General features: G+C 43.1%; 1 protein-coding gene across 1 annotated transcript in view; it reads right to left on the bottom strand.

The window, feature by feature from the left end:
* The window catches only part of ano2b (anoctamin 2b), an 84,127-nt gene extending 57,635 nt beyond the window's left edge, over window positions 1-26,492 (bottom strand). Inside the window, exons 1-13 of the mRNA XM_084049853.1 lie at window positions 26,370-26,492; window positions 24,767-25,174; window positions 14,352-14,450; window positions 13,692-13,843; window positions 12,554-12,608; window positions 12,379-12,430; window positions 8,525-8,580; window positions 8,034-8,081; window positions 7,225-7,289; window positions 4,357-4,491; window positions 3,264-3,424; window positions 1,043-1,125; window positions 219-302 (exon numbers count right to left, since the gene is read on the bottom strand). Of these exons, the coding sequence (XP_083905979.1) occupies window positions 219-302; window positions 1,043-1,125; window positions 3,264-3,424; window positions 4,357-4,491; window positions 7,225-7,289; window positions 8,034-8,081; window positions 8,525-8,580; window positions 12,379-12,430; window positions 12,554-12,608; window positions 13,692-13,843; window positions 14,352-14,450; window positions 24,767-25,174; window positions 26,370-26,423 (1,452 nt within the window). The 5' untranslated portion in view covers window positions 26,424-26,492. The remainder of the gene's footprint in view (window positions 1-218; window positions 303-1,042; window positions 1,126-3,263; window positions 3,425-4,356; window positions 4,492-7,224; window positions 7,290-8,033; window positions 8,082-8,524; window positions 8,581-12,378; window positions 12,431-12,553; window positions 12,609-13,691; window positions 13,844-14,351; window positions 14,451-24,766; window positions 25,175-26,369) is intronic.
* Between the last annotated feature and the right edge of the window lie 917 nt (window positions 26,493-27,409).

Here is a 27,409-nt window from a genome sequence, read left to right as displayed (position 1 = left end):
TATATTGGGTGTGTAACATCGATGCGTGCCTACAATAAGTATAAATCAGGCTAAAGACTCACAAGCAGTGGGCAGGTCTTCTGCCTGATCCCAGCACTGTGACTGGTAGGTGATGGATTGGTAAATGAATGTGTATTGAAAGCGGAGCCTGAAGCCTCCAGGAATACACTTCCTGATCAATTCTGTACGTTTGAACCTGTGTCACTCCTGATCCCCACCTCATTCTTTTTCTTCTTTTTGCTTTTTTTCCTCTTCTGTGTCTTCTGAAGGAGGATGGTTTCATATCTTGGCCTGGGGTGCTCCTGAAAGAGAGAGAGAGAGAGAGAGAGAGGGAGTTTTAAGTACACTTTATTACAAAATCATTACTGAGCTGTTTGCATGCTAGGGGTGTGCCGATACACTAATTTCACGAAACGATACGATACGATATTTGGCTCACAACTTCGATACGATTTCGATACGATACGATACGCACTTTTTTTATTATGAAAATATATGCAGGAGAAAAAAAGAAAATGCAAACAAATATTTCTGTTTTTGCATTATTCAGACATGCAAATTTGTAGCTTTTCAGCTACAATAGCCGTTTTGAATCCAAATAGTATGACACCTGACCCGAAAAAAAAACATGTTGTCACTCTTTTCACTTCGGGGCCGTTTGCATGCCTGATTATTATGATTGTAAAAAAAAAAAAAAAAAAAAAAAAAAAAAAAAAAAAATTTCAAAAACGATATTTTTTTTTCCAAAACGATACATATCGTCGCGAAAACGTATCGCGATATATCGCGGGACGATATATCGGCACACCCCTATTGCATGCTTGTGCGTGTTCATGGTTGAAGTGTTCACAGCTTGTCTATTAGCAAGTGTCCCTGCCAAAGTCCTCAGTCTAATCATTAAGACTTAATGCTGACCGCCCCTCTCACCTCACTCTTACAGTTCACTGTGCATGCGTGCGTGGCTGTGCGCATGCGTGCGTGCGTGCGTGCGTGCGTGCGTGCGTGCGTGCGTACGTGCGTGCGTGCGTGTGCGCGTTCGTACCTCATCGTCCTCAATGCCCGTCAGATCCCAACTGTGGCTCAGACTGATCTGTCGACGCTTCCAGTGCTCCAAGAACATGGCCGCTAACCACACACACACACACACACACACACACACACACACACACACACACACAATTTTAAGTTTTCCCCATGGTCATGTGATCAGAAGAGTGCCAGCGGGTATGCTAAACATGCACACCCTCTCTCAACACCAACCTGTTTTATATTCATGTATTCACACACACTGCAAAAGTCTGAGTGGAAATTTTAAATACAAAAATTACCACTAGATCCTTACGGGTCCATCTGTCCACTCTCAGAGTTAAATGACCACTGATAGTTTAGCAGTGCACCTGGGGAGCTGCCCAGTACAACTGCAGTCTACTACGGTTTCACTGGAGCACATTGTTTCACCAGGTCTACGATGGCATGACAACAATGCTCTCTCACACACACACACACACACACACACACACACACACACACACATACACACACACACACACACACACACACGCGCGCGCATACAACACACATGCATGCACGTACACGTCCTGCTAGGTTCAACAAAACATCAATAACATCGTATATGCAGAGTTTGCATACATGTGTGTGTGTGTGTGTGTGTGTGTGTGTGTGTGTGTGTGTGTGTGTGTGTGTGTGCGTACTGTACGCGTACTGTACGTGCGTGCGCGTGGGGCATAGAGGGGGCCCTCTCTATGTATTATTACTCTCAGTGGGACCTCCACTGGAGTTGAAGGGGGTCATTAGATATTTATAACCAAGTGCACACTCAGCCCACCTGTGTATGCGTGCACACGCGCACGCGCACACAAACAAACGCACACACAAAAACACACACACACAAAAACACACACGCGCGCGCACGCACGCACGCACGCACGCACGCACGCACGCACGCACGCACGCACACACACACACACACACACACACACACACACACACACACACACACACACACACACACACACACACACACACACACACACACACACACACACACACACACACACACACACACACACACACACACACACACAGTCAAGCCCCCTTCTAAAATGTTAAGCAGTGTTTCGTCTCTCCACCGTCCATCTCTTTTGCAACAGTTCAGTGCTTTTTATCTGGATGTGATTTTGTTTCGTTTTCTTTACTACATTCTGTCATACTGTATGTAATAATATAAGACCACAATGCATTCTGTCATGTAATTATATAAGACCACAATGCATTCTGTCATGTAATAATATAAGACCACAATGCATTCTGTCATACTGTATGTAATTATATAAGTCCACAATGCATTCTGTCATGTAATAATATAAGACCACGATGCATTCTGTCATGTAATGATATAAGACCACGATGCATTCTGTCATGTAATAATATAAGACCACAATGTATTATGTCATGCTGTTGGCACTGTTAGCGCAGCAGCAATGAATGGACAGACAGAGAGAGAGAAACACAGATAATTTGGTCCCTAAATAATTCGACATCGTCTTTGGAACCAAGTTTATTTGCAAAGTTTGCTACGACAATGTTCAAACGTCACTCGACGTTCGGTTCGACTAGACTTGACACAGTCTAAACAGCATTTTAGAAAACATGTAAGTGCTGGAAACTGCTGTGTTTGTATGGTAAAACCGTTGAAAGTGAGGGTTTCATGAGACTGCTGAAAACAGATGATCAGCAGTATATAGTATACAGTCGAAAATGGGGAGATAGAGACGGGGAGTGACACGCAGCAAAGGTCGTCGGGATCGGGATTCGAACCTGTGACGCGCCCGGACTGTTATGTATGTATATAAGTATGTAAGCTATGTATTTATGTATGTACATGTATGTATGTATGTACGTATCTAATACAGATATCTATCTATAGGTATGTATATGTGTATGTATGTACAGTATGTCTGTGTCTGTCATCTGTCTGTCTGTCTGTCTGTCTGTCTGTGAACATATATTGTTAATAATATATATATAATAATAATAATAATAATAATATATGGTTGTACAATAATCATATTAATAACAATATATAAATATAATGAATCTTCATATCTTATAAATAATGGATGGATGATTTTTGCCATAACGTTCACCCCTAAGATAGACCATGTGTGCTTGGCAAACACGTGTGAGGCATTGCCAATGATATTCACAAACTCACACACACACACACACACACTTGTCCTTACCCCACAGGGACATGAAGATGGCAAAGAAGACAGTAGCGGGGTTGTCGAAGAGGTGTGATGCCCGTGCCGTGCCACATGCTGTGCTGAGGTGCCAGAAATCACACGCTCCATCACACAGAGGACACATGGTGAAGTTCTGATGGTCGTCACACATCTCCAGGCTGGACACACACATACACAAAAAAAGATAAACCTCTTGGTTGTTATTAAGAACATGCATGTGTTCATACACATAGGAAATAAGTGAATAAATACAAATGTGCGCGCGTACCCACACACACACACACACACACACACACACACACACACACACACACACACACACACACACACACACACACACACACACACACACACACACACACACACACACACACAGATGTATACACAAAGCACTGCCAGTCCTGCCTTCTGTGTCCCTCCCACACAACCCAGAATAAAGCCAGGTACAGCCGGAAGGTCACAACGAGGTCCTGATTCTAGAAGTAGGCTGTGTTTTTGATTTATACATGGGCCAGGCTTTACAAGATAAAGTACCAACCATTAATTAGATTCATAACACACTTTGGGTACAGATGTAGACTCTGCATACTCCCATTTGGAAGCCTGGGCCATGTATATTAAACTGACCACGAGTGGCCTGAAAATCGCTGGCATGACAAAGAGCAAATCCAAACAACTTGCAAAATATTGCTCTGTTTCAGCTGTTATGGGCAGTTTGTCTGTGTGCTATATGTTTTCTATGTTTTTATTTCTTCTTTGAATATTTGTACTGTTTTTATCATTATTATTGTTGTTGTTGTTGTTATCTATACTGTTGCATTGTCTGAAGGAAGCCAAACAAAAATAAGTTTTACTCTTATGTACCTGTAAACAAGATGTAACAATAAAGTACAACGTTGAACCTTGAACCTAGGTACCCTTAGGTGCCCATGAACTGCCCCGTTACATTTTGTTTCCCTGAAAATTAATATTAATTTGTGGATTCAAATAAAGAATTAAAATGTGTGTTTGTTTGTGTGAGAGAGAGAGAGAGAGAGAGAGAGAGAGAGAGAGAGAGAGTGTGCGTGCGTGCGTGCGTGCGTGCGTGCACCTTGGTACATTAGTATCCACTGTGGCCACTCCATAGCCGAAGACAATGATTCCCACTATAGAAGCTGGTACCAGCAGCTGAGTGTAAACCCCGAGCCAGGCAAAGTACAGGCCTATCTTCTCCCCGAAGTACTTCCTGGAAAGATCAGAGTTCAGGGATTAGGAAGAAGATGTGACACAGGTTTAGTGTACAGGGCAACACAGAGAACAGATGGTGGCATCTCAGGCTGTGTGCTAAAGGCCATAGTATACTCAGTACAACTCACGCTGTGTGCTAAAGGCCATAGTATACTCAGTATACAGTGAGTGATAGTGCTGCACTAGAACTATCACTTATACTGTACACTTAAATGTTTGTCTCATGTCTCTTGTATGAGAGACTGATATTCTTACTAATTTCCATTGATTAATTAATTTATATTAGCATGTTAGCAGCTATTTTTATGATTATATGTTGTAATTGCAAATCATTGGGGGCTAGTACAGAAAATACCCACTCTTCTACAGCTGTAAACTTGAGAAAAGTTGAGAGGAAGACATTTTTAAGCAAAACGTCACAATGAGAACAAGTAAAGGTACGTGGTTGGTGGTGGTTGTGTGTTCTCACTCCAAGAATAATTTTGTCTTTTGTCCCTCTTGTTCTCCAACCTCCCCTCTCAGCAATTGGTCAATATAATATAACTCATTAGAGTTCAATTAGAATCTAACAGTAGTAAGTTGATTTTGCAATACTCGTTGTACCCGTTGTACCCGGGGTGCTCCTTCCATTCCGACATCTCACCACTCCGACAAGTGGCTTCCGCGTGCGGTTAAGGTTAGGGTTAGGGTTAGGTATAGGGTTAGTCAACGTCGGAAAGGCGACGTGTCGGAAAGGAGAAATGCACCCGTTGTACCCAGTTACCCATTACCACATCATCAGTACTATGATGAGGGTTCTCCATAAGAGCGACAAAGACAGACCTGCCCGATACTATTTTCACAGAATGTTTGCCAAATGTTTCCCTTTTTCACCAAACTAGGCGTTCCATCTAGAGTTTGGGCAGCTACGTGGTCCTCATACCTACGTCGCACCGCCGACCAGACCAATATGTCTGGGGGCTTTGTCGGAACTGGACTCTGGACAACCGGATCTCCATATACAGTATGGATATATATGGGCATATCGGGTTTGTTTATGGTTATGTCTGTTCATAGTGACATGACTATTTATGGGTGTATCGGGTTGGTTTATGTTATGTCAGAGTCATAGTGACTGTGGCAGTTCACCCTGCCACTGACACTTCATAACCACATCAACACTACACAATACACCATATACACAATAGCCAGGTAGCATACAGGATAGTTTGGTGGGTGCACACACTAAACTCCATTTAACAGCTTTTAGTATGTTTCCTGTATTATTGTATTTTTTCACTTATGACTTAAATGATTTCACACAACACAGGGTTAAAGGGTAAAATTGTTCTTTATTTTTAAGTTACAGGGAATGTTCTTTTGGCAAATGTTTGACTGTTTTTTTCTTTCTCTTACCACAGTGCTTCCTGGTTCTGGGCAGTGACGAAGGACCCGAGTGTAGCTGCAGGCAGCCTTTTATAGTGCCTGTCTGTTTGTAGTGAGCATGCTCAGTCCATACCTGCTGTACCATACCAACTGTGGGTTTGAGTAAAATGTGGTATTCTAATTGTTATTATGGATTATTAGTATTGTGGGAAATGTGCTAATGTGAGGACACTTTAAATGTGTTAATTGTGAAGTATAATGTCTTTGGACATGGATAAAATAACTGGTTTTGTGTAAATTGATTGAATCAATTTAGGATTGGTATGGTCCAGTGGGAGGGGCTTAGCCTTTAAAAGAAGGGTGCCTATCACTGCCCAGGCACTCAGTGAAGGGCTGCAGTAGGGAGCAGACCTAGAGCCAATCTGGCCAGTATTGTGTTTGTTATGTTTTTTTTGTTTTCCCTGGGACTTCTTTTCTAAAGAAGGTGAATAAAAGAACACTTGTTTGCATCTAAGGACTGCGTTTGCTTCCAGTGATTCTGCCATATCCTACCCACACTGGGACAAAGTGTGACAGTGACATACCTATACTGTATATGGGCATATTGGGTTTGTTTATGGTTATGTCTGAGTCATAGTGACGTGGTCTGCTGGCGGCCCAGAAGCCAATTTTAACACATTGACTGCCAGAGTTTATTCATAATGTACTCACCCCCTTTCCAGCGATTTGGTGTTTTTTTGTTGTTTTGTTATTTAAATTCATTTAAGTTTGTCTTGTTGCGGTTTTAAACACATACGACAGATCGACCAGCAGAGCAAATTGACACCTCGGATCACTCGCTGACTGGCTCGACCCCCCCCCCCCCCCCCAAACAGGCTCAAACAGTCCATATGTCATAACCGGATGTGACGTTTTCGACAATCACCGATCGGGCTTCAGACCGTTGTGATACATGACGACGATGACTGTTAGTCACCCAGACTAAAGAAAATAGAAGTGGAGCTCTCCGTTCGTTTTTTATACCGTGTGAAAAAAACGTGTTTTGGCCTAAAGAGCGCATTTTTCAAGCTAAAACCGGAAAACGGAAATCGCTGAAATTGCTTCCGGGTGAAGCGGAGGTGAGTGGAAAACGAAACTGATCTCGGAATGTAAATAAAACAGCGTGATCGTCTAACCAAATTAAACATTAGGACACAGATCTGTGTCCTAGATTATTCTGGCAGCCCACGGTTTTATCTAATAGGAAGCAGATCTGCGTCCATGGCAGCTTATGTGTTAATTAAGGATGTTCACCTATTATGAATAGGGATGCTAGGGTTCATGCTCCTCCTGGTCCAATGTGTGTACTGTGGTGAAAGTACTGTACCTGATAAGATCAACAGGCTGGTATTTGTAAAAGGCTCCATATCTGGCCCACTCTTCATGCAGGAGCTGACAGGAGAGAGACATACGATGTCACACGGTCAGTGTGTTACATCACATGGATGGAATTGGAGACAAGGAAAAAGTTGGATACACAATTGGGCCCGATTCACTAATCTTTTTATGCCCATATTTTGAACGTACCGTAATTTACGAAAATTCGTAGGTGTCTGATTCATTAAAAAAAAATCTGTGAATTTGTACGCAGGCCCGCTCTTTCTCACATCTGCTCAGAGGCATGACTTATGCCTGGATTATACAAACCTCAAATAAAATATCTATGTGCCCAATTATAAGGCGTCTTTGTAAATTGTAAGCTTGTAAATTTACTAATTTGGTGGATGGCTGGAGGGAGTGAGGAAGAGTCAAGAAACAAAGCAGGGGATGGAGAACGCAGAAGAAAAGAAAAGTTCAGAAACAAAGAGAGTAAAATGTTGCTGTCGGGCTGAAAACGTGTATTTACATATTCCTTTTTTTGCATAAATTGATTCCCTATCTTATACTGAATAATAACTATAATGGACCCAATGGAATCCAGTTTCTTTTTCTCTATTTCCTGAAAAGTAATTGTTATGGACATACAAGGTTTCCACCCGACAGTGAGGAAAAGACACATAGAGATTTTTGTCAGCTTTCCTTTAGTGTTGATGGGTGGAGAAGAGGTAGGTAGAACGGTGAAAACAAGAGGCCCAAGAGAGGAAGGTGGAGAAAAGGAGTGTGAGAGATTGAGTGTCAAGGGGAAGGTTGAGCTACCTGTCTGTCATTCCTCTCTTCAGAGTTACCCGTGACCTTGTAGTCACCCTGCAGAGAGAGAGAAAAGGTGAAAGACATGGGTTGCATTACACCGGAGACACACACACACACACACACACACACACACACACACACACACACACACACACACACACACACACACACACACACACACACACACGTGCGCGCACCTACCCACACCAACATTTGTTGTTCTATGATTCTGACTTTGATTGTAGAACTTTAATCTTGACCTTTGAGACCAAAGTTTAATCCCCTCTTCTGGGCAGCCAGACGTTCCATGAAAATCTGCCCAGCTACTGTCGACTGTCAACTTGACCCAAATTGTAACCATCGTCCACGCATTCCGTTTTCCAGTTATTTCATTCAAAGACGCACAGAACCACAACTACACACACTGACAGAGCAGTGACAACACCCTGCCACACATTGCTGACAACAGTTTAGACACTCTGCTTTGACATACTCACATCATGAACTGGGAAGGCGGAGTCATACACGCCTTTAGCCATCAATGTGGTGATGCCTGGAAGAAAGAGGGAGAGAGAGAGGAGTTGTGATGTCAAATGCAATAACTGTGACAGGGACAAATTCTCAAAAAACATTTAAAAGGGGACTCTTTTTTTATACTATATCACATGACGGAGTAACGTGCCAAAAATAGCCAATTTACAAGCTCACAATGCATTGTGATGCGACACATTGTGAGCTTATTGGCTGAGCATACGAACAATGTGAGATGTGCAAGTCTCAGGAAGTTTGAGGTGGGAAAATCAGGTGGTCAATCGAACTGATTCTAGATCAGGCATTATTTTTACAATGACATGATGTGCAATGACGGGGCCCTCCACCCTACCCCAATGCCATGGTTGCGATGTCAAACAGATGGGGACTGGGTGCTATTTCTAGCATTTGTGATGATTGTACTGGGAATGACCTCCCAGTGTTATCATGGACACTGACACATACTGTGGACCTGGAATAAAGCTTTAATCAAAGTAATTAACCAATTAATTACCAGAACCTCAAAGGGGACAGGGGACATGCATGTATGAATGCACATGTAATACAAGCTACAAAGAACTTCAACTCCCAGAAGGGCCTGCTTCAATCTCAATATGACCCAGGAAGTATGACCCACTTGTAGAGAGAGAGAGAGAGAGAGAGAGAGAGAGAGAGAGAGAGAGAGAGAGAGAGAGAGAGAGAGAGAGAGAGAGCGAGAGCGAGAGCATAGGTAGAAACAAGATAAATCCAAAGAAACAGAGAGGAGTGGATAATCTAAAAAGTGAGGAAGAGGTCTAATAGAGGTTAAAGATCCAAATGTCTCCTTCCTCTCTCCTTCCTCTCTACCAGTAGCTGCAGGCTGGAGCCTTCTGTTGTGTGGCTGCAGCCAAGCACATATGGTAGAAAGTAGACATGGAATTAAAGCCAGTCTGCTCTCCCTTTTAATAAAGTCATACATCCAGAAGAAACAACAACCCCCCCTACACACACACACACACACACACACACACACACACACACACACACACATCCACAAAAAATAATAACAAACCAAACAAATAAACAGAATAATTTGTTGAATAAACTAACTGGATTAAAAGCTAGAGATCTTCAATTATACTGTTCATTAGTACCATAGAAGCTATTTCTCCCCGATTCAACATAATCATTCAACTAACTCGACTAATGTTAACCCCAACATGTCATGCCTATCATCCCTCTCTCCTCTATTGTCAGATGAGGTCCTGAAACATGTGTCATCCACCAGACGGACCAGCTGCACCTGTCCTCTCGTCCGTATCCTCTCGCAGACGTACATACCTGCATACTGTACAGTATGTAGCTAATGTTTCTAAAATAACACACCTGGCTGCAGATGATGCTAAAGTTCTAAACATCATGTATATACCTGCTATCACATACTGTACACTATCTGTATATACTCATTCTACCTCTGTCCTCTCTCTTCTCACAAAATACTACAAAACAATGGAGTTTTTAGTGAACTCCATTGGAACTCCAATGGAGTGAGTGAGTGAGTGAGTGAGTGAGTGAGTGAGTGAGTGAGTGGGTGGGAGGGTGAGTGAGTGAGTGTGTTTGTGTGTTTGTGTCTTTCCGTGTGTCCCCCACATATCTTGAGAACCGTCTGTCTCTTTTTGCCCATATAGAGATCCCTGATGTGATCCCTCAATATGACATACCGATGTCATAGACTGGCCTCCACGTTGATAATGATAATGGGTACTGCCCTACAGTAAGTACTCTGATAACGGGTACGTTATCAAAGTTAAGCTCAGCTATAATGTTATTATGTGCTTTTAATGTTTGCTTTTATGTTGTAGAGTACTGTAATTGCAGCTATCTTGGCCAAGCTCCCACAACAAAGAGATCTTCTAATCTCAATTGGACTGACAATAAAGATGTAATGAATAATAATAATAGTTAAAAGTCAGCCAGAATTACTCCTCAAGAACTCCTGCCTTTATCACTCCTTGTCTTTCTTTCCAAAACCACTGAACCAGTTGTTTCAAACCAGCACTCCATCTCTCACAGAATAACCTTTTGAATACCAACCAGTCAGGAGTCAAACATGCCCATTCTAGTGAAACAGAACTCCTCTGAGTAACAGGCACTCCACGCTGCCCGGGCTGCCTTCCACTCATTAGTCATAATCCCCTTGACCTCTGCATTTGATATACTGTAGTCAAACTTCCAAGAACCTGGAAGTGTAGGATAGTCAGCTGTCCTTCAAGGCACACATTACAGCGATCCCTTGGTCCTGTAGGATTACACTTGATCATCCACAGAATCTTTCCTCACCAAGGAGTCTGCCCTCACCCCCAGGCGTGACTATTGCGACTCCCTCCTTGCTGGTTTGCCTGCATGCCCTCTCAAACCCCTACAACTGATCCAGAATGCTGTGGCATGCCTGGTCTTCTACCTCCAAAACATGTTCATGTATCCCCACTTATGCGACCCTCACAGGCTTCCGGCTGCTGCCCGCATCCAATTTAAAACACCTGACCCCCTATACCTCCAGGACATGATCCAGCCCTACAACCCTTCCCGCATACTGTACTTCAATCAGCTGTCCCATCCCTATGATACCACTCCAAGTGACCTAGATTCTTCTCCCTGCTGGCTCCGAAGCTGTGGAATAACCCCCCCCCCCCACCACCACAGGGGGGAAACTTCTTCAAACTCCACCTCACCCACTAGCGTTCCTCATTCCTTGTATCGCTACTTGTTGCCTATTTAAATAGATGTGAGTTACAGTATGTTATCCAGATCCAGACCCAGATCTCATCTTACCTCCGCCCACTTCAGTAGCCTGGGATGGCTAAGAATGGAGGAGAGAGTATCTCTTCTTTGTTTCATGGTTGTTTGTTGCGTGCTGTCCCCTGAAAGTCGACGAATCAACTAGTCAGTCGAGACCCCCTGATTGACCCCCTTTAAACTGCCAATAAAGTATTCTATTCCATTCTAAGTACAGTACAGCTTGCTTGTCCACAGATGCAAAGTATTAATTATATTCAGACACATGCTATGTGTGAAGTTAACCTACCATCCTATAGTTACTTTGTACTCTTCAAGTAGTTCTTAATAGTTTTCTTTGCATTCTATTTACCTGACTGCTTACCGCTTGTCATTGGTTGACTAGGTGTTCATACCATTTACACTGATTTTGCATTATGTAAGTCGCTCTTGATAAGAGCATCTGCTAAACGGATACATACTGAGGCGCACATGAATAAACCTGAAATAAATCTGACAAAGCCTTTACATGCACAAATAAATGAAAAGATATGTAAAAAAAATAACGTCTGCATTAGTCAGGTTTTGCTTGCCCCTATTAAGGCTGTACCCCTATTTTGTCTCTTGCCTTCATGGGATAAGATCAGCAGTGGAACATGGAAAACACACTACCTTACTTACTGAAATCCCAGACAAACAATTTTCTTTCACTAGGAACTGAACAGGTCACATCTGGCCAGGAAATGGTCAAACTACTCATTTATGCCAGTTTACAGGTGTGATGTTTACTTGATTGTGAAGTTTAGACCCCAGGAAGAGTAGCCTTCACTTCACACTGAGGACTAATGGGGATCCGTAATAAACAATAAACAGTAGCTGTATAAATGTATGAACTGTGCGCACACACACACACACACACACACACACGCACACGCACACGCACACGCACACGCACACGCACACGCACACGCACACACACACACACACACACACACACACACACACAAAAGCACAAGCACAAGCACAAACACACATATAAACACCAATGTTTATATGGTAGACTGACCCATGGATTGGCAGGTTCGTACACACACTGTACGTCTCAGGATCTCATAGACCTAGGAGAGTCAATCAATAGTCAAACAGAGAATACAATGTAAAGAAACCAGGCATATCTGACATAAGAGAAACAGGTTCCAAGTGAAGACAAATCGATTACATTTAAATGATATAACACTTACTATGCGACCCCGTGTGGCATTGTCAAAGAACGTGTCTTTAGATTTGATGTTGTACCTGAGAAAAACACAAAATCCAGAGTGAGTATGTGAGCAAGGGTGTGTGTGTGTGTGTGTGTGTGTGTGTGTGTGTGTGTGTGTGTGTGCATCTTTGCAAGTGCTCTACGCCACTGGTTCTAAAAGCGGGGTCTGGGGACCCCAGAGGTCCTTGGGGGGATTCTAGGGGGTCCCCAGTAAAATAACAGTTTAAACACTTTATTTACAAGCTTGCGGTGCGACGCATTGTGAGCTTGTATATCAGCTATTTATGAAATGTGTCGACAGATGTTGACAGAAATGTTATGGGGGACCCCTGGTACAAAATCTTTTCAGATGGCGGTCAGCAGACAAAAACATAGGAATTTGAAGGACCTTGACATGAAAATGTTTGAGAACCACTGCCCTACTGTATAAATGACTGCGTGTGTGTGTTTGTGTACACGCTACGTACATGTGGTGGTGTAAAGTAACTAAATACATTTACTCAAGTACTGTAAGTAACTGTTAAGTACAGTTTTGAGGTATTTTTACTTTACTGGAGTATTTCCAATTTTCAGTACATTTACTTTTACTCCACTACATCTCAAAGTCAAATATTGTACTTTTACTCCACTACAATTATTTGAAAACATTAACCACTTCAGCCCTAGCCTGACACTCAGCCAGAATTTTCATTTCGTTTCACTCCATTATTCAGTCTGAAAGCCCTCTCAATGCAGCCGATTTCTGAGATGGGGGCGTGGCCAAAGTGGGACTCCACTATGAACCAACGCGATTGGTTCATACTGGATGATCCCGATCCCGATTCGTCGTACAGATTTTCAACCGAGAAACACCCGCCTTCGACAGCGTCGCCAGACCCTGAATGCGAAGCAAAGGATTCAGGGGGTGGAGCCAGGCTACTTCAGGCCTATAGTGCGTAGCAAAAAATCCTGAAGGGGGCGTCAACAAGTGTCATTTGGAGCGACGGACATCTTGGTGGGTGATAAACAGGTTGACTTAACATTGACCCCCACCAGTATGTCTGCAGCTACTATGCCACGTATGTGTGTACAGTGGTACATGTGGTGCATGGGCATATGTGTGTGTCTTCCTGTCTTACAGATGCAGCTTGTCCCTGGAGAAGCAGTGCGACAGAAACTTGGTGCGGCTATGCTCCTGCTGGGGGACGTTGGGCTGAAACGGCTGGTTCAGCTTCCTCCACACTGCGTTCACACTGGCACTGAATCCACTCTCCTCTTTCAGCTCATAACCCTGTTATTCATACATGAATTCCTTCATCAACAGTTTCAAGCCAAAAAATATGACTTAAGAGAATCAGATCTTGAATTCTGAACACATTTGGGAAAGAACATTTTCTAATACCGTTTAATACTGTAAAATCCTCTGAGTTACTGTCTTTATACGGCGGGAGTGTGACGTGATCCGAATATGCGCTTGCGAATATTTTTGCATCAAACTATTCATATAGTTGATGCATGCCTTATTCATACAGGTCGATGCTTTTATTTGTGGTGAAAATCAACCTTGCTTCAAAAAAGAATTACCTTGCTCTATCGCCAAATAATAATCATGTTCTGTGTTAACGTACTCATGACACAAACAATACTTAGAGAAAAAATGTTAGACTAACATGTTTTAGTAAGGAGTAGTAAGTAAGGACCTTGCATTTAACACTGATACTGTACACTCTCAGGGTTAAATTGAACTCTCTCAGAGTTTACTGTAACTCTCAGAGTTAAATTTAAGATCCTGATCTCACCTTCTTGGTAGGGACTTTGATCTTGAGGAACTCTGCCTCACGACTGAGGACCGGCCAGGGAGCATGGAGACGAGTGAAGCAAGGACCATGGCTCTTCAACTAAAAAACAAACACATTTTTTTACATACATGCATACATACATACGGTCTAATATATACGGTAAATATATATATATGGTTGGTATTCATAATATATGTGTGTGTGTGTGTGTGTGTGTGTGTGTGTGTGTGTGTGTGTGTGTGTGTGTGTGTGTGTGTGTGTGTGTGTGTGTGTGTGTGTGTGTGTGTGTGTGTGTGTGTGTGTGTGTGTGTGTGTTACAGTCGTGTATCAGTGTAAATATATACTTGTTTACAGTCGTAACCTAGAACAGTAGTGCAAAACAACCGTGTATGTAAAATGAGCTCCAAACTTGACTTCACCTCCTAGCAGTGCGTCTATAATTTGATCAGCAGCAATAGGAGGTTAGCCAGAGTGCTTGACTGTCTGTCTGTATGTGATACATTTCAGTGTAACATAAATACTCCATGCAGCCATGTGAACATCACAGCAGACCCGGTGCTTTCCCAACCCTTTAGCATTAGGAAACTACTGTATGTACACGTTATTTTACTTTGTACAGACTGTAGTATCCTAAACCTCAGTGTTCATTTATATGTGTGTCATTTGGAGACTCTCTGAGTTACAAAGGGATAAATGACTGTGTACTGTGATCAACTATTATACGGTCCTACATTTCATAATCAACATACTGTAGAATACGAAATAAATGTATTGCCCAAATGAGTTTACAGACATATGTAATGTACCTGTGGAGTTGCTATAGAACACGTTAAATATTTATGATTAAAAAAGCAGTAAATATTTACAAGGGAAAAAATAAGGAACATCCTCTCTGTTAACTACGTTAACCCTGGTGTCCCTATTTTGGGCATGGCACAAGGGATTTTCCTTTTTCCCCCTCTTTAAAAAAAAAAGCTGATCTGCAGAATTTTGAAAACATTTAGAAAATAGCACTTAAGTGGCTGTTGTCAGATTATACGTATATGTTTTTTCCACTGATAAATAGGATGTGGGTCCTTAGCACTAGGAAAACTACAGGAATTACTGGAATTACAGGAATACAAGCTACATATAGCCAGCATATAGTTTGACTGGTTAACCCAAACCGCATAACCAGGTGGTAAGAAGACAGAACATGCTTCCATAATCCATGGTCACAATGGACACAGTTGCCTTGTGAGTGAAATTGTAACCAGAAACTGAGCACACCGCAGAGCCAGGGGGGAGGACAAGCTGTAACTTAACCCTCCTGAGCCGTCGATCAGAGGAGGGGGGTAAAGCAAGAGAGAGAGAGAGAGAGACCAGGGTGGGTGGTGGGTGTAAGGGAGGTGCAATATGGAGTGAGAGCGGAGAAAGTGAAAAGAGAAAAGGCGGGAGGGAGGATGACAGAAACCTGAGAAGATTTCCTCTTCTCCGCTCCCTCTCTCATCCATCCTTTGCTCCTTCCCTGTACCGCTGCCAATCTTCTCCCAACGACCCCCCTTAGGCCTATCTCCCTAACTCACCCACTCACTCACTCGCTCGCTCGCTCGCACGCACGCACGCACGCACGCACGCACGCACGCACGCACGCACGCACGCACGCACGCACGCACGCACGCTCGCTCGCTCGCTCGCTCACTCACTCACTCACCTGCACCATATACTACGTAAGCAGAGGGTTTCATTTTCACCATGCACTGTGTTCTTCACCTGTGACCAATTTAGGGGGGAAATAGAGTCCTAAACCTGCCCCAACTCATCCTAGTTTGATACAAATAGGATTAAAACAGATAAACAAACACACACACGAGGTCGGCTACAATACACGGTAATAACAGACTGTGCAAGCTAAAAGAATGACAGCAAGGTAGCCAATAGCTACACAACTAAATTATTAGCCCATTAACTGTCATGATTTATGACCTTTATCTGCCTGACCCAGTACACACATGTGGTGAATCACTCATCTACGTAAAGCATAATTGACCCGTGATACAATGACCTTCAACTACTTTATCAGAGACTGACGTCTGTGCACAATGATACGAGATGCATGTTCTATTCCTATTCAATTCTGTTCTTGTCCTTGTCTCATATCTTCTGGTCATGTCAATGTCCAATACTGTATATATTCTACGTTTACGTTATACATGTGTGTATTACAGTAAACCTCAGAACTTGTCGTGTGATACTGCCTGGTGACATCTTGTTATGCGCGCACGCGACTCAACTGAAACATCACTGTCACATATTATCGGACGATATTAGCGTACGATTTTTTTAATTATTATTTTATACAAACTAATATGTGAGTGCGCCCCGGGTGCGCATTTCCGAACGCACCCTAAGTTACAGGAGTTCTTACTGTAAGGTGTGTGATATGAAATGTGAGCTTACCATATCACAGTAATACTTAATCATATTCCATCACATTCAAGGGCTTTTGCAGAGAAATGAGACAGACTCCAGTCACTTTCAAATTAGAGCACTGCAGAGGGCAGGTGTGTGTGTGTCTGTGTCCAGTTGACGCTCGTTAATGTTCTAGGCATCAAGGCAATTATGCTTCTGCACTGTCAAATAGGTCAACATGTAATCTAAGATTAGTGGGACTCATTCAAATAACCACCAGTGAGTCCTCACTTTATTGTCAACCTAACGACATCACTGTATTTGTATGTATGTATTTTATTTTATTAGATATATTATGTTGTCACCTGACAATTAGTTGACTTTTGGTGAAAAAGCCTGCATGTATCGGTATTGCTTGATATCGGTATCGTAAATTAGGAATTGGACCATTGTATATCGGTAAAAAAGTCAATATCGAACATCCCTACTCACCACCCTTAGTTAGAGGGAGACTCTTAAGGGACCACATAGTTGGTCAACCGAAATCACATTAACTGTAGTTTTATTTAACATTTTAAAGAACCATACTCTTAGTCTGGCATGTCTTGGTATACGTAACCTTTATACGTAAACTTTTATGCGTAACCTTTACTGCAGTGCTGACCATTTCCCAAAGCATAATGTGGATTGTTTGAATTTCAAGGAAGCCACTGGATTCTGTTCATTTCAATATGGTATGAAACTTTCAGAGACTTGAAACTTGCTCGAGATTAAACATCATTATGTTGTTTTTTCGTTGTTGTTTTTTTTTGGTGAAATTCGCATTATCATTGAAGCACGCATTGAACTCTAAACGAAGATAGTCCCTGGATATTATAGATTTAGTTACCACAAAATTATACATATACTGTAAGAAATATGGTATACGTGTGATGTATTGACACCCGTGGTCCTTTAACTTTGAAACAATCAATATATCTATCATGGATGGATTATGGACCATGTCAATGGGGCCAGTGCTCAGGGGCCGTTGACCACCATATCATTTTATATTAAATATATGAAATATATATACATATTTATATAACACTCAAATATGTAGGCCCATCAGCCTTCAGTACAAGTCAACAGACAAGTATTTTTTAAGATTTTTAAGATGAATTTGTTTTACACCTGAATGAATATCATGTACTGTAAATGCTGTAGTTTATATACTGTAAATCCTGTACGATAAAATGATTGTCTACAGGTGCTTTCTTGAACCACACATGCCTTACAACAGAAGAAGTGTGTGTGTGTGTGTGTGTTTGTGTGTGTGTGTGTGTGTGTGTGTGTGTGTGTGTGTGTGTGTGTGTGTGTGTGTGTGTGTGTGTGTGTGTGTGTGTGTGTGTGTGTGTGTGTGTGTGTGTGTGTGCGTGTGCGTGTGCGTGCGTGCATGCCCACCCACCTGACTGCCTGTAGTGGGTAGCATGGGGTTGTGGTGGGGGGTGGGGGGCAAAAAAAAAAAAACTGGCCCAGGGACCTCCTTGAGTCTTAATCCGTCCCTGCAATCAATATCTATCTGTCTCACTCTCTAACTCTCTAACTCACTCACTCACGCACGCACGCACGCACGCACGCACGCACGCACGCACGCACGCACGCACGCACGCACGCACGCACGCACGCACGCACGCACGCACGCACGCACGCACGCACTCACTCACTCACTCACTCACTCACTTGCACTTGTTCCCCTCACCTTCTCTACCATCGTTCTCTACCACCTTCCTCCACATGATCTCCTCCTCCTCCTCTCTCTTTCTCTGTTCCTCCCTGATCTCCTGCTGCTTGAGTCTCCAGCAAATTAAAAGCGGTGTTTAAAAATACCTATTGGGCCTGGAGAAGGTTAATTGGCAGAGGGAGGCCCAATTAGCTCTTCATCTCTACGGGGGAGGGGGGAACTAGTTCACGGTGAGGGTTCTGTGGGGGCGAGGAGGGGAGAAGCACAGAGTTTAGTTGGGAAATACATGCTGATAATTGATGTCTTCACATATTTGATCAGGTAAATCTTGTTTAACTGAATGTTTTTTTTTCGTATGACAGTGTTGCACAAAAGTAGCGAAAATAGCTGATCTATAAGCTCACAGCGCTGCGCATCACAGAGCTTGTAGATATGCGTTATTGTGATATAGTATGTGATATTTTTAAAATCTGGGAGGTGAAAGTGAAACTGTGCCCCTTTTTAACGTCTACTCAGGCTTTTGTGAGCACCTCAAACAGTTTTTAAGCTGCTTGATTCAGTATTCATATTTGATATTCATTTATCAGACACGCCCCCTTCCTATATAAAGTGGAGTGAGTGAGTGAGTGAGTGAGTGAGTGAGTGAGTGAGTGAGTGAGTGAGTGAATGAGTGAGTGAGTGAAAAGAAGTTGGGAAACAGACAAAACAAATAGAAGAGAGAGAGAGGGAGAGACATGGCATGAGAGGTGACATAAGGTAATCTTTGGATTTGCTTATGGTTGGATGCGGGGGTATGGGGTGATGGATGAGGTATGGGGCCGTGTTGACATTTGACTAACATTTGACATTTGAGGACTTCCTACAGAGCCAGCAGCTGTCACCAGCATATAAATATAGATACAAATATATAAATATGTGTTTGTGTGTTTGTGAGTGTGTAGTTATAGAACTGTGTTTTATTTCCCAAATATGGAAAATGGTCTAATATATGGAATCTATTCATATATTCTGGACTTGGGGTGGAAAAAGAGCTTGAAATGAATTGAATTGAATTGAGAGAGAGAGAGAGGTGGATGGGCTACAGTAATGCTGACACTCAGGATATGTTATTTTGTGTAGACACACACATGCACACACAGATAACAGCCAAGTTCTAATTGTTGCAGGTGGGGTAGAGGGCCGGGCTACTCAAAGCCTCTCTTGACTTCCCCCACCCAGTGACTAATCTGAAGACTGAAGAGGGAAATCAATCTCTTAAGAATACAGAGTGGAGCATCTTACAAAACACTTAATCCAGACCCTTAACCTTGTCAAAGTCCCAGCAGACAGAACCGACCACGGATCCAATTCCACTGTCCAAATTAATGTCTTCCTTCAACTTAATTAAAAGTGTGCAGGAAGAGAAAGTCCCTGCTAGATCAAAGGTAAAATCCTCAGACAGACACAAGTTGGATCTTAACCACTTCAACCATACTGTATACTTTGTTGACTGGCATCCCCCAGGGGGTCTATGCTTGGTCCCCTTCTTTTCCTCATTAGTGAAAGTGTGTGTGATTGCAGGACGTACAGCTCATTTTTATTAATGTACTTTGCTACTTCTCAATTTACTCTACCAACATGTTTTTGGTGATACTGTAGCCTGTTTAGAATGCAGGTGGTTAGCAGGCAAGACACTATAAATGGGAGCTTGTTGTTTCAACTGACGGCTAACTCTGGAGGTAATATTAACTGTGAGTCCAAGTATTAGAGATATTGTATAATATATGTATACCATTTAAAGGACGACTTCACCCAATTCATATTCTCACTAATGCTCATTATAATATGGTAACATTTTCGTCTACTCAGTGTGCCTCAGAGGACGGCTGTGGACAGTTCAGAAACCCGCCTACCAGTGACAGGCTTTCTATTCTTAAAGGTCAGCATGCTATAATGGAATACATTGTTTTTGCGTTAATAAAAATCAAAATAAATATTTGAAATCTTGTTTAAAAAAACAAAAAACTTCCTAACGATGATGTCACTGGTAGGTGGGTTTCTGAAGTGTCCACAGCCCTCCTCTGACACACAGACGAGCGATTTTTTTTATTACCATTTTATCATGAGCATTAGCGAGGACCAATTATATGAAGAAAGGTTGAAAATGGGTGAAATCATCCTTTAAGGAATATGTTAGAACAATTAGTTGCACACTGGAAACGTATTAGCATCTGTAGTATCTTAACAACGTAATATCATATTGTACTAATTGTACAGCATACAAATGACCTAATCGATTACAGCGTTTTTTATTTCTAAGAAATTGAATTATTTACTATCTTTCAAAAAGTACCTAATGTCAATGACGTACATTTTGTTCATGTAGAAGATATCTAATTTTGGAGTGAGCCTCTTCCCACTCTATTCTCTGTGTCTTGGCACAGAATGTGCCTCCATCCGTCAGAAGAGATCAGGGGCTATCAGTCAGTCAGCTAATCTGTCAGATTAGGCTCCATAGCCACCCTGTCAACAATCTGATTAATACTGGCCTGCAGACTGCAAGACCTGCCAGTGCCAACAGCCTGCTAGCCAAACAAACAAACACACACACACACACACACACACACACACACACACACACACACACACACACACACACACACACAGATTCAGTGAATAAGTGCATCTGAGCAGACACAGTACCTATGCAGACATAAATATGCAGGCCCACGCACGCATGCGCGCACAAACACGCATGTACGCACAAACATGCACGCACAAACACGCACTTACAAATACGCACGTGCGCACGCTCACACATACACGCACACACACACAAATAAACAAATGCAAAATCACACAAATCGCACACTTACTGTACATACACACTACCCAGCACATACTCTCATACACACTACCACTGCCAGCCTCCACGGCCTGAGTACATGGAGTGAAGGCAGCAGTTACTGTAGATCGCCCACAGACTGAGCACTCTGCCAAGCATCTACTGCGCAAACATACAGTACAGTAGGTACTACTACTCACATAACACACATAACTTAACCAATATTGTTACCCTGTCCTTTGGCCTGAAAAACATTGAAGACCTCTGGTCTAAAGGGGAATCCCCCTTGGCCTAGGGAGATATTAGATGTTTGGTCTTCAGGCAGAGACTCTGGGCTACATTATGTATCTGTTATTACACCGGCTGCTCTTGCCTAATCCCACCATGAAACGTATGTATGTATATATCATGCACCTTAAGTACAGTATATTTCACACTGCCGAAAGCAGTAAGCAGTAGATATATACGTTTCGTGAAGGGACAAGGCAGTTAAAAGAGCACCAGATGTAATAATAAAAATCACACCCTGTGTGAAGGTAGCGGCGCCTTTGATACATTTTGTCATCGCTATGTGTTTATAATGTGTTTATAGCCATGTGTCACGTGAAGCTTGACCAATCACTTTGTTGACGGGTCTGACCAATCAGAACGTTGACGGTGAACACGGACAAAGTCAGGTGTAGAGCTAGAGCGGCTAGCGCCACTAAGAATCACACCCTGTGTGAAGAGAGTGGTGCCTTTGATGAGCCCCGTATTGTCATCACCCGTGTTGTCATCAATGTTTGTTTATTGGACATACATACATACATACATACGGACGAACACACGGACAAAGTCAGATATAGGAGTGGTTGGCACCACTCAAAAAAGCAGCAGGTATACAGTAATAACACAGGGAGACAATATTGGATACAAGTATCTGACCTGTTTCTCTTTCCACCTTTCTTGGAACTGATGAGCTTGTACGACAAAGAACGCTGATGTGACAATAAAGTCGCGCTGAGTTGGAAAATACGGTACTGTATATGAAGTAGCCTACATACACAGACATATGGTTTGTGCATGTGACCACTGCTCTATATAGCAACATGGGTTTAAATTCTCAAAGGAAAACATATCAGCCTTAAATTGTCGAGCACCACTATAAATATCAGAGTACTGTATATCACTGGTTCCCAAACACTGGGTCGTACCCATTTGTGGGTCACGGACACATCTTTATGGGTCGTGAGTAAATATCCCTTTATTTTTTGTTTCCTACATTTTGTTTTTAATTATTATTATTTCAAAAGATTTATAAAAAATAAAACACATTTTATCCATTAATTAGATTTAAAAAATAAAGAAGTAGTGAAAGAAGTAGTGAAAGTAGCAGCTCTACAAGCTCACAACACGTCGCATCGCGACGTGTTGAGAGCTTGTAGATCTGCTCACTATAGTTTGGGTCCTGAGGAGACATCAAATTTCTCTTCTGGGTCTCGAGCAAAAAAGGTTTGGGAACCACTGCTGTATATCCAAGTCCTCATCTGCCCCTTCATTGGCAACAGTTCATGTATTAGCTAAGTCCTTTTGAAAAGGGTATTATGTCCCTTTGTAATTCTGGATGAGTCACTATTTGGCCACTGAAGAACTCACTTAAACGTCTAATAGCACTTTTCCACTGAATGGCTCAAATCTACTCGCCAGATTTGGTTTTCTATTAGATATACCGGTAAGTAGGACCTAGTGCCATAACCTGGGCTACTTATTAGCTCTGTCAAGGTTCCAAGTGAGGGGAGGTGATACCAGAAGGTGACGTCAGAAGGTCCCCGGTTCCTCCCCCGGCCCCAGTCTATATGTCGAAGTGTCCTTGAGCAAGACACTTAACCCCTAACTGCACTGGCACTGTATTAATGGCACTCACTGCTCCTAATAAAATGTACAAGGACAAAAATATCCGAAAAGAGTGGGGACTGGGGACAACATTTTTGTTGTTGAGTCAGTACCATGCAGTGGAAAAGCACCATAATAAGCCCCAACCAAACCAAGTGGTTTGAACTGACCAAACTGTCTGACATCCTTACAGACACTAGTGTTTCATGATAAATAAATAAAACAAATTGGTGTGTGTGGTGCTAGAGGAAAGGCCATGGGATCACCAAAATCTGTAGGGTTAATTATGCAATGTGCAAATTAGATTATGAGATATTTTACATGCAAAGTTGAAATTCTGGCCTTATGGTGGCACTAGAGGAAATGTTACATAACTCAAATAGTTAGTGTTCATACTCCAGGGAACATGAGATATTGTGTGTGCAAGTGGAAGTTTTGGCCTACAGTAAGGGCGGCTTTAGAGGAAAAGCCACGGCGTGATCAAATTGAGTATGGTTAATTCTTCAGGGAGGCATGGGAGCGTGATGGTCCACAGCAAATTCCAATCCAGTCAGTAGTTTGGCCCAATCAACTGACCGACCGATATCGCCATGCTTAGAGCCCCGCCGGTAGCGGCTAACCAACAGATTACAAACAACAGTATGGAATTACAGCCACACGTACAAATATAATTTAAAAAAAAAGGGAATTTAGAAAAGTACAAGAGCAGTGCAAGTATTGTTCATTATTGCATATACATAGTTACTAGCTAATTGACAGACAGACAGACAGACAGACAGACAGACAGACAGACAGACAGACAGAAAGGTAAGAGTGGAGGGAGAAAAAGAGAGTGAAGGGTGGTGATAAGTGGTGAAATGAATAGCAGATGCCCAAACAGTGCCAAATTCGAAAAGACCAGGGTAGGAGACACGGCATGGAGAACACGAAGAAGGGAGAAACAACATGAAGAGAGGATGAGGTACTGCAACAACAGAGCAGAAGGAGAATTGTTTCTCTGTGTATGTCCTCAAAAGCCAGTAGGTGCATGCCTACACACAGACTGATTTACACACAGACTGATTTACACACTTACTTACACACACACACACACACACACACACACACACACACACACACACACACACACACACACACACACACACACACACACACACACACACACACACACACACACATACACGCACACGCACACACACGCATTTGTGTATACAAACTGTTTCTATCTCCCACTCAACTTAAAATAAACTTGCTTCATCTGCCTCAAACAAACACAGACACGCACGCGCGCGCGTGCGCGCGCGCACACACACACACACACACACACACACACACACACACACACACACACGCACACACACACACACACACAGACACAGTTGAGGGAAGCAACAGTCTTCCAAGACAGGCAACAGTCTTCCGGAAGACCAAGACAGGGCAAAGGTTTGGCACTGCTCCTATTGACCAGTGGCCGAACTCGTATGATGTAAGAGCAAACTGGTGTGTGTGCGTGCGTGCGTGCGTCCGTGCGTGTGTGTGTGCGTGTGTGTGTGTGTGCGTGTGTGTGTGTGTGTGTGCTGTGTGCGTGAATTTGTGCACCCTCACCTCTCTGTCTCTTTCTATCTCCAGCCCGGCTTCGAGCAGGTTGGCCTCAAACTCCTCTCTGATCAGTGCCACCTCACGGTCGGCAGGCTCCGCAAGGTCGTCCTCCCCGCCTCCCAGCTCCACACACACCTCCCCCACGCACACACCCTCTCCTCCTCCTCCTCCTCCTTCTCCTCCTCCTCCGGGCAATCCCCCACCACCCACCGCAGCGTCCAAGCCCACCGCCGTTGGGAAGTTGCCGTTGGAGATGATGGACAGCCGGTCATGCGCGGTGCCGGTGGCAGCCGGCGTGACTCGTACAGAGGAGCTGTGCCGTCGATGGTTGAAGACCAGGACATAGTCCACTTTCCGCCTGCCGTCCGAGAAGTACAGCTGGGGGTCGCCAGCGACGGGACTCGTACCCACGACCTATGGGGGGAGGGAACGAGTTGAAATGACACGTCTTAGTTACCTGTCTTACGTCAACCATCATGAAGAGTAACGAGTTTAAGATCTGGCACGTTACCTGCCAAGTCTCTCAAACAGTTCAATCTGGCATTCGAAGATGTTTCCGTTTGTGTTGGGTAAAGCAAGCTGCAATCCGAAACTTGAACCCACATGGTCTCCCTTATGGGAGCCCAAATGTCTACCACATTTCAAAGACAGAATCCCCACTTGGACAGGGGAGATATTACAGTATACAGTATGTTATGAGCAATAGGCCTACTACTTGCAGTAGGCTGCTACTAGCACTAGGCAGTACTACTTGGCAACCAGTAGGTGTCCTACCTGACACCAGGGTCTACATTTCTCAATGGAAGAGTATAGGGAGACCACCTCCAACCACTGCAGATGTAGGTCTACTAGTTATGTTGTATACTATCAACATACTTTACCGTGCAGATTGGCTAATATCATGTTTTAATCATTGAAATAAGTTCAGAATGTGTTGGTCCAGGATTGCAGCTTTGATAAACGCAGGAACCTCATCCAAACAAACAGTAAAAACACCTGTTTAAATACATGTCTGTGTGTGTTATGTTCCTTTTTAATTCTTTAGGTGAATCAACACTCAGTGTTGTGATTTATTTTTTTCAATATCTGAAATGGTAAATGGAACACTGCACTACTTGGCAATAAATCTTAATGTTCAGGTAGACTAGTGTGTAGATAATGAATGTACAGTAGGCTTAGGCTACAGTAGCATAATAGGCAACTGACCAGCAACTTTGAAAACAACCTCAAATGACACTCCAGAGAAATAGTATCCTATAGCCTAAAACACAAAACCCTGAGCGTTTTAATCACACCACAGTGATGTGGGTCTTCAACTCAAATCAAGAAAGCACTATGACTTGTTTCCATTGGGGTCCTCCTGTGTTTTCAATTCATCGAAACATTTAATGACAGACAAGACAACTATACATTACAATGCAAAAACATCATATAAACGAGTTGTTGTAATCAAAAATATTAGAGAAATGTCGGCTTCTCTTCTACAGAGATAGGCGTAATTCACACGCTTTAAACACTGCCGTACATCCATCAACACAAGCTTTTACAACGTCGAGATAGAGACGTTAAGGCGAAGTGACAGCCGTGAATGAGTGGCAGTTTTACTCACAGGAATCTTGTCTTCGGTCGGAGAGAGCTGCATGCTGTTGCGCTTCACAGACATAGAGCGATCAGAAGTTGCAGTTTAACGGTTAACAGCACGATTCATCATTCTGAACATCTCCAAACGACCAATGATCGAACACCCCGAAGGAGCGACAGTGACGATGCGTCCCCCCCAGGTCTCATCTTGATAACGATTAAAGCAAAGTGTTGGAGTTTGGGGCTGTCGATATATCCGCGCTGACCCAATTATTACATGCTGCTGGTGATTGCATGTGTGTATGAAACTAAACTGTGGGATCTGATGTGAGAGCTGCGTGCTGCTGCCCACCACCGGGAGAAAGTGATACCAGTGCTGCGGATTGGCCAGAGCGATATCATTTGTTAATTGTTGTCATGTGTGTGGGGAAAGCGCGCGTGCTTCACAGGCAGCTACACTTTTCACGGTTCAGGTTTATTTGAGCCTATTTAAGGTAAATATATTTTTTAAAAGATTACAAACTCTTATAAAGCGACTGTTTGTGTGTGTGCGTGTGCGTGCGTGCGTGTGTGTGTGTGTGTGTGTGTGTGTGTGTGTGTGTGTGTGTGTGTGTGTGTGTGTGTGTGTGTGTGTGTGGTTGCGCGCGCGCGAGAGAGAGAGACTATAACACACACAGACAGACACACACACACACACACACACACACACACACACGCACGCACGCACGCACGCACGCACACACACACACACACACACACACACACACACACACACACACACACACACACACACACACACACACACACACACTCACACACACACACACACACACACTCACACACACACACACACACACACACACACACACACGCACACGCACACACACACACGCACACACACACACACGCGCACGCACGCGCACACCCACACACACACACACACACACACACACACAGACCTTATCCAGGCCTTGTCATCAGACATTTACAGACACAAACACACACTGTCTGCCACATGTATCTGAGGGCCACAACTCACTCACTCTCTCTCTCTCTCTCTCTCTCTCT

This window comes from Gymnoscopelus microlampas (genome assembly GCF_963454915.1).
Source record: "Gymnoscopelus microlampas genome assembly, chromosome: 23".
Taxonomy (NCBI): domain Eukaryota; kingdom Metazoa; phylum Chordata; class Actinopteri; order Myctophiformes; family Myctophidae; genus Gymnoscopelus; species Gymnoscopelus microlampas.
The sequence above is the reverse complement of the archived record's forward strand: the minus strand, read 5'-3'. Positions and strand labels throughout refer to the sequence as shown.